The sequence below is a fragment of the Rhinoderma darwinii genome, chromosome 9 (genome assembly GCF_050947455.1).
Source record: "Rhinoderma darwinii isolate aRhiDar2 chromosome 9, aRhiDar2.hap1, whole genome shotgun sequence".
Lineage (NCBI taxonomy): Eukaryota > Metazoa > Chordata > Amphibia > Anura > Rhinodermatidae > Rhinoderma > Rhinoderma darwinii.
This window is the reverse complement of record NC_134695.1, coordinates 59,380,806-59,398,494: the sequence shown is the minus strand read 5'-3', so window position 1 is coordinate 59,398,494 and position 17,689 is coordinate 59,380,806. Positions and strand designations below refer to the sequence as shown.

Here is a 17,689-nt window from a genome sequence, read left to right as displayed (position 1 = left end):
TTGCCATTTATATCTTATATACATGTTAGGACTTTTATACAGGGCATGCTGTTATTGTTATAACCATAAAAAATATTGACAAAGGTAGAGTCCAACAAATCCGAGCAGCTGTGCAGACAAGCAACTACGGGACTTGTCAACGCACTGTCGGGACCCTATACCCAAACCTGAACTCGGTGATCGCATTATATTATTGGTAGTGGCCCTATTCACTATTTTGTTTGAAGTTTATAATCAGATAATTCTTAATCTCTGTATTTTAATATGAGAAAAAGGGGGGTTTGTGATGGATGGTCAAATTGCTTATGTTCTCTGTATTAAATTACACTATGAATTATCAAGCAGGATGCCGGATTATGAAGATATGTATTCTCCATTCAGTTATGATCTCTTTCTGTTACTGCTTGAATCACAAGGGAATAAGTTATTACTTTGTGTTCTTCTTCATGGCCTTCAATACTGGTAGATAGGAGTCTGGCAAAACGCCTAGACCTAAAATAATCATTATATTTCCAATTAATTCTTTATCTCAGTATTTCATACACATATGTGAAATCATCGCATGGCCTTGTGGAGACCTCCTACATTTCTATTGTTTGTAGGCCAGGATTTGCAGATGTTAGAAAGATCACGTGACCTCAGTGGGAAGGTACCCTATGACGTATTTTCAGTCTACGTGTAAAATGTTATGATTGGTTGTTCCATGAGAGGTAACACCCTGGTTAGAGGGGACGCCCTGAGGGTATATTAACCTATGTATCTTGATAATAAATGAGAATATTGATTGAGACAACAGATTGCTATTGTCTTTATTGATCTCCCGGTGCACTGCTGATACTTCAATTACCATATTTGAATACCACCTGACAAAGCAGAGGGAGCCCATTAGAGCACCCATCCCAAAAGGTGCTACCTGGATCAGTTTCTTCGACATATCTATCTATCTATCTATCTATCTATCTATCATCTATCTATCTATCTATCTATCTATCTATCTATCTATCTATCTATCTATCTATCTATCTATCTATCTATCTATCTATCATCTATCTATCTATCTATCTATCTATCTATCTATCTATCATCTATCTATCTATCTATCTATCTATCTATCTATCTATCTATCTATCTATCTATCTATCATCTATCTATCTATCTATCTATCTATCTATCTATCTATCTATCTATCTATCTATCTATCATCTATCTATCTATCTATCTATCTATCTATCTATCTATCTATCTATCTATCTATCTATCTATCTATCTATCTCATATCTATCTATCTATCTATCTATCTATCTATCTATCTATCTATCTATCTATCTATCTATCTATCTATCTATCTATCTATCTATCTATCTAATCTATCTAATCTATCTATCTTTCATCTTTAGGTAACTGAAATCAGACCAATTGAATAGCCACCTGAGTCTGGCACCAAAAGAGGAGCTCATAGGTGCAAAAAGCTGAAAGTGACTTTGTACCCAAGACAGATTGGTGGTCTATCCCCAGACGGTTTTATTTAAGAATGGTCAAGGCACTCTCTGGGGCTCAGAGGGAACACACTGAACAAAACAATAATGTATAGTCTTGATAATTTTCTACCATTTTGTGTATACAATGTCTATGCAGACCTATGTGTCTCCATGGTAACAGACTACAAACAAACCCTGTGTAGTCTGATCCTGCAATCATGTCTTACTGCTTTCTTTCTGCCCTCTTCTATTAGCAAACATAGGGGGGCAGATGGAAAGAAACACATAATAGCAGGATCAGACTATACCCAGGGTTGGTTTGCCGTTTATAATCATGGAGACTCAAACATTTGCATAGGAGCTCTATACACAAAACGGTAGGACATTTTTAATAAATAATGTTGGAAAAAAATGCTTATTTTTTTTAATTTTAGATGCATTGGAGCAATTCCAATAGCTGCAAATGTGGACATATTCTTTTAGGATGGTTTTAAGTAATTTGCAGCGATCTTCTTTCTGCATTCCTGACAACATTGTTTTGTAAAATCTTATCAAACAGAATTAAACATAAACCTAAAATGAATGCAACTGAATGAGATTTAGTAATCCTTGTTTACATGATTTTGCAATTAAAATGACTGCATGTAAGGCAGCTGCATTATGATGCTTACATCTGATTAATAAGAATCATTATTATGGAAAGTGAAGATTTTCAGATTTAGTGATAGTTTGAGTCTGTTTGTGAAATGGGACAAAATTGTTTACTAGAAAAAAAAGTAAAACAGAAAATTGCAGAAACTAAAGAAAATCATAAAGGAATAATCCTCAATCTCACGTTTTAAGGAACCTGTCCAAACGGGACATCCCGGCAGTAGTCATGGCGACAAGGCTTGTCAAGTCATGAACTCCACAAGACTTCTGAAGGTCTCAGGTGGTACATGGCACCAAGACGTTGGCAGCAGATCCTTTAAAGCAGTTGTCTGGGACATTTAATAGACTGGCTGCATGCAGATGATGTGATAAAATGATGATAGATTCCCTGCCACCTCGGTGCTCCTTGCTTGTCTCTATTGCTGTCCAGCAGTGATGATGCTCCATCTACCCGCACGTGACGGCAGCAGTTATTCACGATCACAGTGATTGGCTGTAGTGGTCACTGGGCAGTTAGTTGGAACGTCATCATTACTGGACAGCAACAGAGACCGGCGGGGAGCACTGTAGTGACGGGGGATTAATAGTCAGTCTTTTAAATGTCCCGGACATCCCATTTAGATGCTGTAAGTTAAAGGGTGAAGCCTCCATGGATCGGACTTATTTTTCCAGCACATCTCACAGATGCTCGATTGGACTGAGATCTGGGGAATTTGGAGACCAAATCATCACCTTGAACAATGTTTGGAGTGTGGCAGGGCGCATCATCCTGCTGAAAGAGGCCACTACCCTAAGGGGAATACCGTTGCCATGAAGGGGTGTATTTGATCTGCAGCAAAGTTTAGGTAAATTGAAGGTAACATCCACATGAATGCCAGGACCCAGTAGGACATTGGAGCATCACACTGCCTCCGCCGGCTTGTCTTCTTCCCGTAGTGCATCATGGTGCCATCTCTTCACCAGGTAAGTGACATACACTCACCCGGCCATCCACATGATGTAAAAGAAAACGCGATTCATCAGACCAGACCACCTTCTTCTATTGCTTCATGTTCAAGTTCTGATGCCCCTGTAGGCACTATCGGTAGTGGACAGCAGTCAGCATGGACACTATGTCATCCAGCCATCACAATTTGGCCCTTGTCAAAGTCGATCAGATCCTTACGCTAACCGATTTTTCCTGCTTACAACACATCAATTTCAACAGTTGACTGATCACTTCCTGCCTGATTTATCCCATCCCTTGTCAGGCGCCATTGTAACGAGATGATCAATGTTATTTACTTCATCTGTCAGTGGTTTCATGTTATGGCTGATCGGTGTATAACAAATAAGATATCTGCACCCAAACGCTTCTCCGATTTGTCTTGCTATTTAAAGTCTCTATCAAAGGTTCCATCAGATGAAGAGGATCGGGGGAGCAAGAATATTGTAGCTTATTGGGACAATATTTTATTAGAATTACCCAAAATATGCAACGTTTTGGATAGTGGGACCCTTCAGGTCATCAAATCAAAAGCCATAAAACATTAAGGGCGTCACACCCAGTGGAGATATTGCTTTGGTCTACATTATACAATATTTATGGGTTATCAAATAGTATCATCTTCAGAATTTGACCTCTTGGAAACGATAATACCTCCTCATCCTCTAGTTCTGTATATCCTTCAATCCACATACTATGTTTTTCAATCATGTTATATATATATATATATATACACACTAAATCCTTTTAAGCGTCGGCAGGAAATGGCAGATATAATCCTTTTAGTATTTTAAAAATATATATTTTTAACTTTTAATGCAACATCTCAACTGCCCCCAGCTAGCAGCATTAACCCTCATGGCATACCAAAGTGTTTTTTTTTTTGTGAAGTGAAAAACTGATGGCTACATATTTCATATGCGAGTCCCAAAAAAAAGTATAAAGAGAAAAAAGTGAAATATTTTTGAATTCCTATGATTTTGTCATACATATAATCACGTCTCTATCTTTTTCTATCAATTATACATTATATTATTACAATCAATTAAACATATTACAACAGGTTATCACATTACTGAGATCAGAGACATGCCAGGAGAAATATTTCTACTGAATACAGAAAAGATAGTAACTTCCTCCACCACTGATTTTTTTTAAATAATTTCCCAGAATTCATTGATTGTGATTGACTGATAGGGAGAGCTGAGAGAGAGCGAATAGGGACCCTGTTGGTGACTGGGTGACAGAGCTTTAGTACCATGAGAAATAACATGCCTGACAATAGTTTTCAGATAGCTACTACCTTGCCCCAGAGACTTATATTGTGGAAGAACAAATGTCCGAAATTACAAGGGAATGACTGTTCAGTCAGAATTATAGTTAAGAGTTTATATTTTTTCGGAGGTATGCTTCAAGGATTCATTAAACTAGTGGCAATGGATTTAGAGGTCACATTGGTACCAGATGCGTACTGGTAATGTAAGACTTCAGCCACAACAAAGTGCCAAATGTAAACAGTTTTTTGCCTACATAGGTCTTCTGCCTCAGGCCCAGTTCACTCAGATTTATTTTACGCTGATTTTGACCCGGAAACCACATCGGGATCAGTGGCAAAAAACATCCGAGACGCCTCCCATTGATTTCAATGGGTGGCAGAGGCGTGTTTTTTTTAGCCGTGGTTTTTAGCCGCTCGCAGCAAAAAAAGTGGCATGCTCTTTCTAGGCGTGGTTCCGCCTCTGAAATCCCACTGAAATCAATGGGAGGCTGAGAAAGTGTTTTTTCGCTGTGTTTTTTTTTGCCCGCGGCAAAATTTGCAGGCAGGACAAAATCTGACTCAAAATTCCTGAAGGTATTTTGAGGCAGATTTTTCTGCTTGCAAAAAACTCAGTGTGAACAGGGCCGTATATGTAAAGTAGGTTGTCAACACCTGTGGGTGCAATTTTGTAGGACCTACAAATTTGTTATGTTTAACCCCCAGGAGACCTATGTTATGAAACTCCAGCATAGATCACTGCACAAATTTTTTCGCAATATGTGGTGCCGACTGAACCATCAACAGAGATGGAAATGTTCTGACTGCCATAAATGTATATCTGATTATATCCAAACTATGTCTCAGAATTGTTTAGTTCAAAACCCAACAATCTGGGGAACCAAAGTTAGAAGTGATTTGTATCTCCACCCAAAATCAACCTTCAAACAAACCACAATTTTTCCCAAGACTTCCCATGTTAACTGACCTGAAGCCCCGGTGATATCCATAGCCTTGAGGTTTCTTGCCTTTATGATAGTGATGGTAAGTCTCCCCGCAGTAGGGAGGTAGCAGAGAGAGAACATCAAGTCACCAAGGTCAACATTATCCTGGGAAACAAAAATATCAAATATTTTAGAATTAAACACAATGAACAGAACATTTTCTTCCACATGAAAAAGTTATTGCCTTAGAAATTGGTGGACAATGCAAAACAAAATGCTTTTCTATTGAAGGATAAAATTTAACAAGAAGAATCGGAAGATCATTTTTTCAACACCATTATTTCTGTGTTGAAAGGTCAAATCATCTTTCTGTTATGATTCATTCTTTATTCTAAAAGTAAAGAATCATGAAAATCTCTTCACCAAATCACATTTTTTATCTTATATGTGTCGTATTTTGCCTTGACTGAAAGCCATTAAAAGAATTTTATGTGCATGCGTGCTATTACGAAATGCGTCAGGATAGATTAATATGACAGATTGAAAATGGATAAATACGCTATTTGGCTAAAAGTATGTGGACACATGACCATCACACCTATATGAGTTTATTGGATATCCAAATCCAAAACCATGGGAGTTAATATGCAGCTGGGTCCACTTGTGCCACTAGTACAGCCCCCACCCTTCTTGGAAGGCTTTTCAGAAGATTTTGCGAACACGACCAGGCCAGAAGTTGGAGTGGTTCCAGGGGCGTAGCTAGAGAGGGGGCAAGCGGGGCATGAGACCCAGGCGCAACTTAGAAGGGGGCGCCAGGGCCGTACCGTCCATTATGTAGGCCTGTTGCCTCTCTGAGGGGCCGGTGGCGCCACTGAAACCAACCGCCGCCACCCCCTCCTGCACCATAATTGTACCTGAGTCTATAGGACACAGGTAAAATTAGAAGCAATGAATGGCCGGGTACGTTCCGTGCCTGGCCATTCAGCGCCTTTCCATGGTGAAGCGGCGCGATACTTTGCGCCACTTGCGTCGGTGATAGGCTCTGATTGAAAGTGAAAGTCATTCTGCCCTGCCAATCAGTGCCTTTCATAGATGCAAGCGACGTGATCACGTCATCGCGCTGCTTGTGTCGTTCAACCCCAGGAGACCTGCGCAGAAGAGAACAGGTCTCCATTGCCGCCGGACGGCGCGGGAACAGGATTAAGGTGAGTTTTGTATCGTTTTGTTTTTATCCTATTAAAAAAGTGTGTGGCATTATCTACTATGGGGGGGGGTGGCTTTATCTACAGGGGGGGGGGGCTATATACTGGGGTGGGCTATATGTGGAGCACTAATATATTTTACCTAGAGGAAAGATGCTAAGAAACAGAAAATTTATGAAAAATAGAAAAATACTTTATTAACATACATGATACAGGACAATAGACAATGCATAAAAATGAAAAAATCCATAGACCAACAGTTAATAAGGGACACTGAGCTGTGTATCTACCAAATGATTATAAATTACAGATTTGTATCCATGATTAGCCTTCAGAGAAGATATAAAGAAATTTTTGACCATATGTGGATGTGTCGATATATTTGAGTAAACACAAAAAATGTGTGTGAAAAGATACTAATAGGTCATGTATGGGTCATATATGAATAAATTTGCAAATGCAAATATAACCAATAACGTGATGAAAGATTGGTCTAATAACCACATATGAATGTAGCACTAAGCTACATGAGCACAATCCGTATGTGCAAAGTATTAATAAACCACATGAGCACTGGGCAGTGCAACTAAACCATATATATGGTCAATGCCCAATGGATTAACAAATGCAATAGCATGCATCACAAGTGCAACAAACACACAGGTGGACAAGAATATACTGAAGGAAGAACCGATCATATGAAAATTAGATGTAGCATATTAAAAGGGATATAACATACCCATGGTCAAATGCAGGAAGAGACACAACCAGAGTCCACCCCAACGCGCGTTTCGGCGCAAATGCCTTAGTCTGGGGGTCTATGTGGAGCACTATATACAGGGGTGGGCTATTAGTGGAGCACTATATACAGGGGTGGGCTATATCTACAGGGGTGTTATATACACAGGTGGGCTAACTGTGGAGCACTATATACAGGGATGGGCTATATGTGGAGCACTATATACAGGGGTGGGCTATATCTACAGGGGTGCTCTGGAGCACTATAGGGTGAGCTATATGTGGGACACTATACAGGGGTGGGCTCTATGGGGGGCACTATCTACAGGGGGCTCTATGGCAGGCACTATCTACAGGGGGCATGGTATGTGTGTGTGTGTGGGACACAGTGTATGGTGCTATTATAATTAGAGGTGCAGTGTATGGCGCTATTATATTTAGGGGCATAATGTGTGGTATCATGAGAACTTTATCTTTGTTTATAGGTGTAGAAATGTTTGAAAAGTGAGAAGCTGAAGACATCTCAGTGACAAACTGCAGAAATGGGCTGTGACCGGGAGAAGTCATCATAGAGGTCTTGACCGGATGGAGAAAAAGAACTAGAATCTGAGATGCCACTGGTGAGTCACTTAAAGAGGCTCTGTCACCAGATTTTGCAACCCCTATCTGCTATTGCAGCAGATAGGCGCTGCAATGTAGATTACAGTAACGTTTTTATTTTTAAAAAACGAGCATTTTTGGCCTAGTTATGACCATTTTTGTATTTATGCAAATGAGGCTTGCAAAAGTCCAAGTGGGCGTGTTTAAAGTAAAAGTCCAAGTGGGCGTGTATTATGTGCGTACATCGGGGCGTTTTTACTACTTTTACTAGCTGGGCGTTCTGACGAGAAGCATCATCCACTTCTCTTCAGAACGCCCAGCTTCTGGCAGTGCAGACACAGCCGTGTTCTCGAGAGATCACGCTGTGTCGTCACTCACAGGTCCTGCATCGTGTCGGCCACATCGGCACCAGAGGCTACAGTTGATTCTGCAGCAGCATCGGCGTTTGCAGGTAAGTCGATGTAGCTACTTCCCTGCAAACGCTGATGCTGCTGCAGAATCAACTGTAGCCTCTGGTGCCGACACGATGCAGGACCTGTGAGTGACGACACAGCGTGATCTCTCGAGAACACGGCTGTGTCTGCACTGCCAGAAGCTGGGCGTTCTGAAGAGAAGTGGATGATGCTTCTCGTTAGAACGCCCAGCTAGTAAAAGTAGTAAAAACGCCCCGATGTACGCACATAATACACGCCCACTTGGACTTTTACTTTAAACACGCCCACTTGGACTTTTGCAAGCCTCATTTGCATAAATACAAAAATGGTCATAACTTGGCCAAAAATGCTCGTTTTTTAAAAATAAAAATGTTACTGTAATCTACATTGCAGCGCCTATCTGCTGCAATAGCAGATAGGGGTTGCAAAATCTGGTGACAGAGCCTCTTTAAGGTAAATGTTTATCCTGCCTCTAATCAGCACAGTAGTCACTGTATGATCTGCAGCGCGATAATGGGTGGTATGATTATGATATGATTTTTTTTGTGAAACAGCAACTCCCAGCATATCCTTACCATTGTTCTGGCCATGCTGGGAGCTGGAAACAATTTAGTGCAAACCTATACGGCAGAGGTTGCACTAAATTGAGCTGTATTTGTGCTGGTGTTGTATATATGTACTGAGCTTTGTTCTGGTACTATATATATGCACTCAGCTTGGATCTGGGGCTGTATTTATGTACTGATCTTGGTTCTGGAGCTGTATTTATGTACTGAACTCAGTTCTGGTACTGTATATATGTATTGAGCTGTGTTCTGGTGCTGTATATATGTAATAAGCTTTGTTCTGGTGTTGTATATATGTACAGAGCTTGGTACGAGCTGTATTTATGCACTGAGGTTGGTTCTGATACTGTATTTATGTACTGAGCTTTGTTCTGGTGCTGTATATATGTAATGAGCTTGGTTTTGGTGTTGTGTATAGAACTATGTTGCTTGTAAAATGTACAAATGTTTTTATGCTTGAGTTACATAAAAAAAAGTGGAAAAGAAATGACACGTCATTGATTGGCGGAGAAAACAAAGATGGCGAGGGGGAAAGAGATGTCAGGAAAGAGGTTGAGGGGGGGGGGGGCACCAAACTGAATCTTTGCCCCAGGTGCTGGGGAACCTATCTACGCCTCGGGGTTCTGCAGCCTGAAGGGGATCTGTGGCTAGCCCCCTGTGGACACGAGCAAAGAAGACAGGAGCAGTGAGTAAATGCTTTTTTTTTTTTCTTTTTCTATGCCTAATCTGGAGGACTGATCTGAAAAGGGACTGGTACATGGGGCCAGCACAATCTAGTTACGCCCCTGATGCTCATTCAGCCAAACGAGCAATTGTACGGTTAGGCATTGATGTTGGACGAGAAGGTCTGGCTTGCAATCGGCGTTCAAATTCATCCCAAAGATGTTGGATGGGGGTCGGGTCAGGGCTTTGTGTAGGCACTCGAGTTCCTCCACAGCAAACTCTTAACACCATGCTTTTATGAACCTTACTTTGTGCACTGGGGTACAGTCACGCTGGAACAGGAAAGGGCCGACTCCGAAACTGTTACCACAAAGTTGGAAGCTACAATTGTCTAAAATGTCTTTACATGAAGTAGCCCTAACATTACCCATCACTGGAAATAAGGGGTCGAACCCTGAAAAACAACTCCAGATGATTATAGCCCTATTAAATGTTAGGCACTATCCATATAGAGTAGGTAGTGTTCTCCTGGCATCTGCCAAACCACAATTCCTCCATCAGAGACGTCACTCTAGAGAATATGTTTCCACTGCTCCAGAGTCCAGTGGCGGCGTGCTTTACACCACCTTGGCATCGTGCTTGGTGATCTTAGGCTTGTGCGCAGCTGCTTGACCATGGAAACCTATTTCATGAAGCTCCTGACGTACAGCTCTGGTGATGATGTCACTTCCAGAGGCAGTGTAGATCTCTGTCGTAAGTTATACAACAGAGTAAAGGAAATTTTTTACACTACATAACTCAGTGGCCCTGCTCTGTAATTTGTGTGGTGTACCATTTTGTGGCTGAGCTGTTGTTACTCCTAGATGCTTCCACTTCACAATAATAGTACTTACAGGTGGTTGGGGCAGATCTAGCAGATCACACATTTTACAATATGAGCCGTTCCCAAGGTGGCATCCTATGACAGTACCACATTTAAATTCACTGAGCTCTTCAGTACGACCCATACTACTAGCAATGTTTGTCTATGGAGATTGCATGGCGGTGTGCTTGATTTTATGCACCTATTTGCAATGACTGTGGCTGTAAAACTTGAACTGAAAAATTAGGAAAGGCGTCCACATGGCCTAATTCAGTTAAACAACAAGATACCGGTCTGTTAATTTATAGAAATGCACATTACCTTAACGACTAAAAAATTATAAAATGGATATTGCTAAGAGAATTCCACTTCATAGGCTTCAAAGTGAACACGATTATTTTTTCTGTGTAAATATGATAATATGACCTGACAGTGTAGAATGCATATTTCTGTTTATGCTATGCAGAATTTACATAAAAGATGCTCTTCCCGCAGACCTGCCTTGCAGCCTCTAGGGGTCCAATTGTAGCTCCGTTCCTGGCTATACTTTAGATATTCCCACAATGCACCTGCCGCCAATTGCTGACCACTCAGGGGACCACAATCTGGGAATCTGACCATACTACTTTGCGTGGGTTAAGGGTCAAGAAGGGGGAGATTCCTTAGCCAATGCCAAACTGATTGTAGATCAAGGATTCACTTCTCTAGTGAGAAACGTAATAGTTAGGCCTTATTCACACGAGTGTGAATCACGTCCGTGTGCTGTGCGTTGAATCAACACACACTACACGGATCCATTGATTTCACGTAGCGAGAGTCCACTGCATGAAACTCATTGCATGTCCTATATCCTATATTGCGTGAAAACTACGCACCGCACACGGATGCACATGTGTGTGCGGTGCATGATTTGCGCATCAATTCAACTGAAAATAATAATTAAAAAAAAAGATGTGCTTTGCGAGTGTGTGAATAACGCATGCCACTCGCAAAGCACACTGATGCATAACGCAACACACACGGACCAGATTCACGCGCGTTTTTCACGCGAGTGAATGTGATACACTCGTGTGAATGAGACCTAACAACAATGATGAGGACTAGATGGGCCTCATTGTGTACAATTGACATTGCTACACAAAGCCAGAGGGGTAATTTCATCAAGGGCTTCAAGAACAAATAAATCCTTTTCTTAATTAAAGCCATAAAACGTTTTCTCCGGAAATATTGAGGTTTAACTCACTAAAAATAAACCTAACAGGAAATAAATGTGTCATCAACTAGATTAATTAGTACTCAGAATTACAACATGCAGCCAACTGGTATTGCCAAGGTGAAGCCCAGGTCGTGATGCCCTAAAGCTTAGCCTTGAATGACTAAAATTGGATCTGTGCAGCTAATGATACTAATGTACTCAGGAATACATGTAAGAAAATATCACCCTGATATTGTATTAAAATATCCGCAAATATATCTAAGGACTCCGGCTCACAGCACAGCACGCCTCCGTACGGGTTCTGTCGGACTTTGTGTGTACGGAGATATTCTTTCTTAGAAGAATTGCTTCAAGGGAATATACCTCCGTGTATATGGAGTTTGTTGAAACATGCCAGAATTTTGTTTTTCTTGGATTCGTACCATATGTATTAAAAACTATGTAAACCATTGAATGGCATTATTTTTTTTTATTAAAAAGGTCAGTCAGTGTGATTGGTGCAACTTTATAAATAGTTTTTATTAAAAATAATTTTTACTTGTTGAGATACAGCTGCTCTGTATTCTCTATACAGAGCAGCTGTATCTTTCGCTAAGACCTGAATACGTCAGTCCAGCGGACCTGGCGGGTTCAGCGTCAGCGTCTCTGACACACAGGATCCACCTGTAATCTATCACATCTAAGTTATGAAATTAGATGACACTAAACCCGCTGACACTGAACATGTCGGTTCCGCAGACCTGACGGGAACAGGATTTAGTGAACGAATACAACTGCTCTGTATAGAGAATACAAAGCGGCTGTATCTCAAAAAGTAAAACTATTTTTAATAAAAACTATTTATAAAGTTGCACCAATCACACTGGCTGACCCTTTTATTAAAAAAATATAATAAAAATTCTAAGGTTTAGGTACAGTAGATAGATCATGAATCTATGAAAGCCCTATTACTACTAAAGTATGTACAAAACAGTTGTAATACCACTGTGTGCACGAGACCTGATAAAAAAGCAGTGAGACATTTTATGTATTTCCTCTATAGGCAGAAGATACAAGTTATTCTATGATGACATGATTGAGATTTCATGCAAATGACTATATTATGGCTCTGTACTCTTTCTGTGTGGTACAGATCAAGGGAGAATGCAAAGTAGAATCTGTGTATATTGATCCATTAGAAATTTCTATGGAGATACTGTATGGGTACTGTTTATATCCCTAAACTATTAGCATTTTTTTTGTGTTAAATATTCATATACAAAAAAATCCTGAATAATTCTGCAGGCTGGTATTTCCTGTTTTCTGCAACTTACTTTGCAGCTTTGCTGTGTAGACTGGGAAGGAATCAATGAGGCATCACATTAGCATTAGACAGCAGGGAATTCATGAGATATGAGAGCTGTATTTTGCTGCTGGAGGTATAAATAAGGTAGGATAAATACACTATACATTTTGCACACAGATAAGACTCTGTATGCACCTACCCTGCCTCTCCCTGGTTTCTGGGCGAGGGGCTGTACTACATATCATCCTGCGGACTCTATTATTCTCCACACACTTCTCTGTCCATTAAAGAGGCTCTGTCACCAGATTCTCAAATCCCTATCTCCTATTGCATGTGATCGGCGCTGCAGTGTAGATAACAGTAACGTTTTTTTTTTTTTTAAAACGTTCATTTTTGGCCAAGTTATGAGCTATTTTATATATATATATCTCACAGAAAAGACCCAGAAGTGTCAGGATTCTGAATACACATGACGTCCAGGCTGGATTTCATGTGTATTCATTATCAGGACACTTGATTAACGTTAATCTCTGTGTATGTGGCTGCAGATCGCTGCTGTGTAAATGAATGGAGAGGAGTGTATGACGCTGACTGGTCAGTGATTGGTCAGCGTCATACACGTAAACACGCCCAGTTAAAAACACAATACACGCCCAGTTGGACATAACGAAAAAAAAAACGCCCAATTGTCCATTTCAAAGCTCATTTGCATAAATATAAAATTGCTCATAACTTGGCCAAAAATGAACGTTTAAAAAAACAAAAACCGTTACTGTTATCTACATTGCAGCGCCGATCACATGCAATAGGAGATAGGGGTTTGAGAATCTGGTGACAGAACCTCTTTAACTCACATTCATTGCAGCTTTTATAAAGCACCCCACCCTGCTATATTGTCTATACAGACAAGGCAGATAGGATATGTGTTATTCCAATATGGCTGCCCACAGGAAAGTCATTAAAAATAAATGGTTACAAAATTGAAAAATAATAACAAACATTATTTCTCATCCACTAGACCTTTCAGTCGGAGGAACCCATGAACGGAAGGGCAAATAGAACCCATAGGTTCCGTTTGCATTACCATTGACTTCAATGGTAACGCTTCCGCTGCAAATGGTTTCCGTTTGCTTCCGCTCCATAAGATTTCCGTTTTTTTGAGCGTAGTCGACAGCACTATTGATTCCGCCCAAAAAATGGAAACCTTACAGAACAGAAACAAATGGAAGCCATTTGCAACTGAAGCATTACCATTGAATTCAATTGTAATGCAAATGGAACCTATGGTTTACATTTGCCTTCCCATTAATGGGTGCCCCTGGCACAAAGGTTTAGCGGAACCCATCAACGGAAGTCTGACGCTGATGTGAACAGGCCCTAATGAAACTAATATTAAATACATTCTACAATCTCTTTAAAGGGAATGATTTGGATAATAGGAATACAATAGGGAATTGCTGTGAAAAAGTACATTATAGTGGCATTACAAACCTCTATTAGCCCCAAAATATTTGCAGAGCAGACCCACGTAAAAGTTTCTCCAAGGCGGCTTTGCACTGGGGTACCTTGGACCCACCACAGGAAATTATTCTAAGCACCCACCTTTCATCTAGACAGGACATGTATGATACTATATATGATACTATACTACCTGCCATACATCTTAAAGAGGCTCTGTCACCAGATTTTGCAACCCCTATCTGCTATTGCAGCAGATAGGCGCTGCAATGTAGATTACAGTAACGTTTTTATTTTTTAAAAACGAGCATTTTTGGCCAAGTTATGACCATTTTTGTATTTATGCAAATGAGGCTTGCAAAAGTCCAAGTGGGTGTGTTTAAAAGTAAAAGTCCAAGTGGGCGTGTATTATGTGCGTACATCGGGGCGTTTTTAATACTTTTACTAGCTGGGCGCTCTGAAGAGAAGTATCATCCTCTTCTCTTCAGAACGCCCAGCTTCTGACAGTGCAGACCTGTGACGTCACTCACAGGTCCTGCATCGTGACGGCCACATCGGCACCAGAGGCTACAGTTGATTCTGCAGAAGCATCATCGTTTGCAGGTAAGATCGACTTACCTGCAAACGCTGATGCTGCTGCAGAATCAACTGTAGCCTCTGGTGCCGATGTGGCCGTCACGATGCAGGACCTGTGAGTGACGTCACAGGTCTGCACTGTCAGAAGCTGGGCGTTCTGAAGAGAAGAGGATGTTACTTCTCTTCAGAGCGCCCAGCTAGTGAAAGTATTAAAAACGCCCCGATGTACGCACATAATACACGCCCACTTGGACTTTTACTTTTAAACACACCCACTTGGACTTTTGCAAGCCTCATTTGCATAACTACAAAAATGGTCATAACTTGGCCAAAAATGCTCGTTTTTTTAAAAATAAAAACGTTACTGTAATCTACATTGCAGCGCCTATCTGCTGCAATAGCAGATAGGGGTTGCAAAATCTGGTGACAGAGCCTCTTTAAGGAGCAAGATCATTTGCAATTCTAAATCCCCATGCAATATCTAAAGGCAATAGGAATAAGAAGAAAATATTAGAATACCGGACAATAATAGGCAACTTTTCTAACCAAAATCCCAGCAGTGAACAGCAAAACTTCAAAGAATGTGTTTATTTGTATGACTTTCCTGCTGACCGGCTGAGTAGGGACATCTGCTCTTTTCACTATTTTCTCTGGCTGCGTTGATGACTTTAATACATTCCTTTGAGAAAAGGGACGCTCGCAGTTATTGGCTCGCATTATCCTCCTCTAAATGCACCTTTTATAGTCCTCCCCATTTCATTCTGAATTCATTTCAATTTAAATAGTCTGAATGAGAAGTTGGCGAGAAGCTGGTACATTAATCTGAAACGTTTCTCTAGCTGAATATTCCTCTGCGCCACTTAAGTGCAATCCTTTCACTTTTACTGCAGCCGCAATTTCCGTCGTTAAAAGTATCTGATTTTTGTTTTATGGATCAATGTTCAATCAACATTAAAAACATGGAGTGTTGCATCATCGAAGGCCGAATGCAACACAAACTATCCAACAATATGGCAGATCTTTAAGAGGTGAATGTGCTCTGCTAGAAGTATTATGTCATGTGAATGCTTACATGACGCGTAGTAGTTGGAGAATCCGAAATCAATGACATTTTTGGGTAACGCAAGGTTCAGGTGCTCTACAAAGAGTCACAGCCTCTACATTGGAATCTGTGGTGGTCTCAGCTCAAGGACTCCCACTGATGGTATCTTCTAATATGTCTGAAGATGGGAGCTGGGACCATGCCAGTGCTCGTATAGTCTTATTCAACAAGCGGATCTGCTTTTTTTTTGTAATATAATAGCAATGAAATCTCCACCTGCTGATCATTTATCCCTCAAATCCCCCTTTTGTTTGTACTGATGCCCCTTTTTCCCCAGCTATTGAGGACTTGCTGTCTTGGTGACCACACTGTCTGTACAAATAATAGTATTCGTGGTCACCAGTAGTGGCAGCGGGAATATTTCCTATACAAACTCTTGGGTGTTTTATAAAACCTCCATATTGTCATTGTGTGATACAGGTGACTGCTTTATTATTTACTATTCTGACTCCCAAGTAGCTCAGCTCTGCTACATTGTCACGGCCTGCTCAGGCTTCAGCTGCAACCTTGTAAAAATCTACAGAATGGCCCAATTCTTTGTAATATATAAAATGTTGGGAGCAAGAAAAGCACCATAAGTCTGGCCAAAAGTTGGAATATCAGTTTTTGCATGGAGTTAGACTTTAATGTGGCAGCGTTGGATATAGGGTTCTCTTGTGGATTTCGGTAGCTTAATGTAACAAAGCATGAAAACCTATTGATTTTAATGGAGTGAAGGTCTCCACTGTACCAAAACTAAAAAGCCACTTTAAAGAGTTAAAACAGAGTGCACTATGTCCCCCCCGCTGATAAATCTTGCAGGTACTTCGACACTTCTTAGCAGACTCATTGCTGACCTCGGTCTGCTGCTTGAGATCTGATTAGCGGGCTCGTTCTTGTAGGACATATTACTGTCCATAGCTTTAAGCTCAGGTGTCTGCTGGTACACATAGTTTATAAGGGGCACATACTCTATTGTCAGTGGACATCTGACCCCGCTCACCCTCTTTCAAATGCACATTCTCCAATTCATTATCCCACTACTGTAATCGCAATCTATAAACTAATATTATCAGGGGTGTAACTTGAAGATTCTGGGCCCTAATGCAATTATTTGTAACAGGGCCCCCCACCTACCATGTACCATATATAATACTGGTGACATCTTAGGTGGCAGAGGGGCCTTTGGTTCACGTCAGGCACCAGACCTGGTTGTGATTGCTACATCTGTACCCCTTATAACTACTCTTTTGGATGTGATGTACTTGCGCCATAGAGCAAATTTGCTGATGTGCATCCTGCCAAGTGTAGATAATAAATAACCAATCTTTACCGTAACCATTCTCACTATTGATGTCACTGGCAGAACAGGGCATGCTCAGATGCCAAGCAAAGGGAAGGGGCGGGAGGCCAGTTGTAAGTGTGGGACCGAAGCATTGCCAAAAACATGTCTTATTTAATACAACCCCTTGGACTTTTTCACTAGAGCCTGCTCTCATTATTAGCATTTAGGGGGTATGATGCATTGTACCAGGTGCATAATTTTATTATGCTCAGTCCCATGCCACTCTTATGAAAGGGGCTCCCTGAGCATGGACCCCCCCAGATCCAACCCAGAGCCCATAATCAGACGCCAGATCAGACATTTAAAAAAAAAAGAAAGGCATTTACTCCCCACCACTTACTTTTTTTGGCACA

At 40.8% G+C, this 17,689-nt stretch overlaps 1 protein-coding gene across 1 annotated transcript in view; it reads right to left on the bottom strand.

Moving 5' to 3' along the window:
* Positions 1 to 17,689, bottom strand: part of SYT9 (synaptotagmin 9) — a 156,940-nt gene that overhangs the window by 30,045 nt on the left and 109,206 nt on the right. The window contains exon 4 of the mRNA XM_075837783.1: positions 5,355 to 5,475. Coding sequence (XP_075693898.1) covers positions 5,355 to 5,475 — 121 coding nt within the window. The remainder of the gene's footprint in view (positions 1 to 5,354; positions 5,476 to 17,689) is intronic.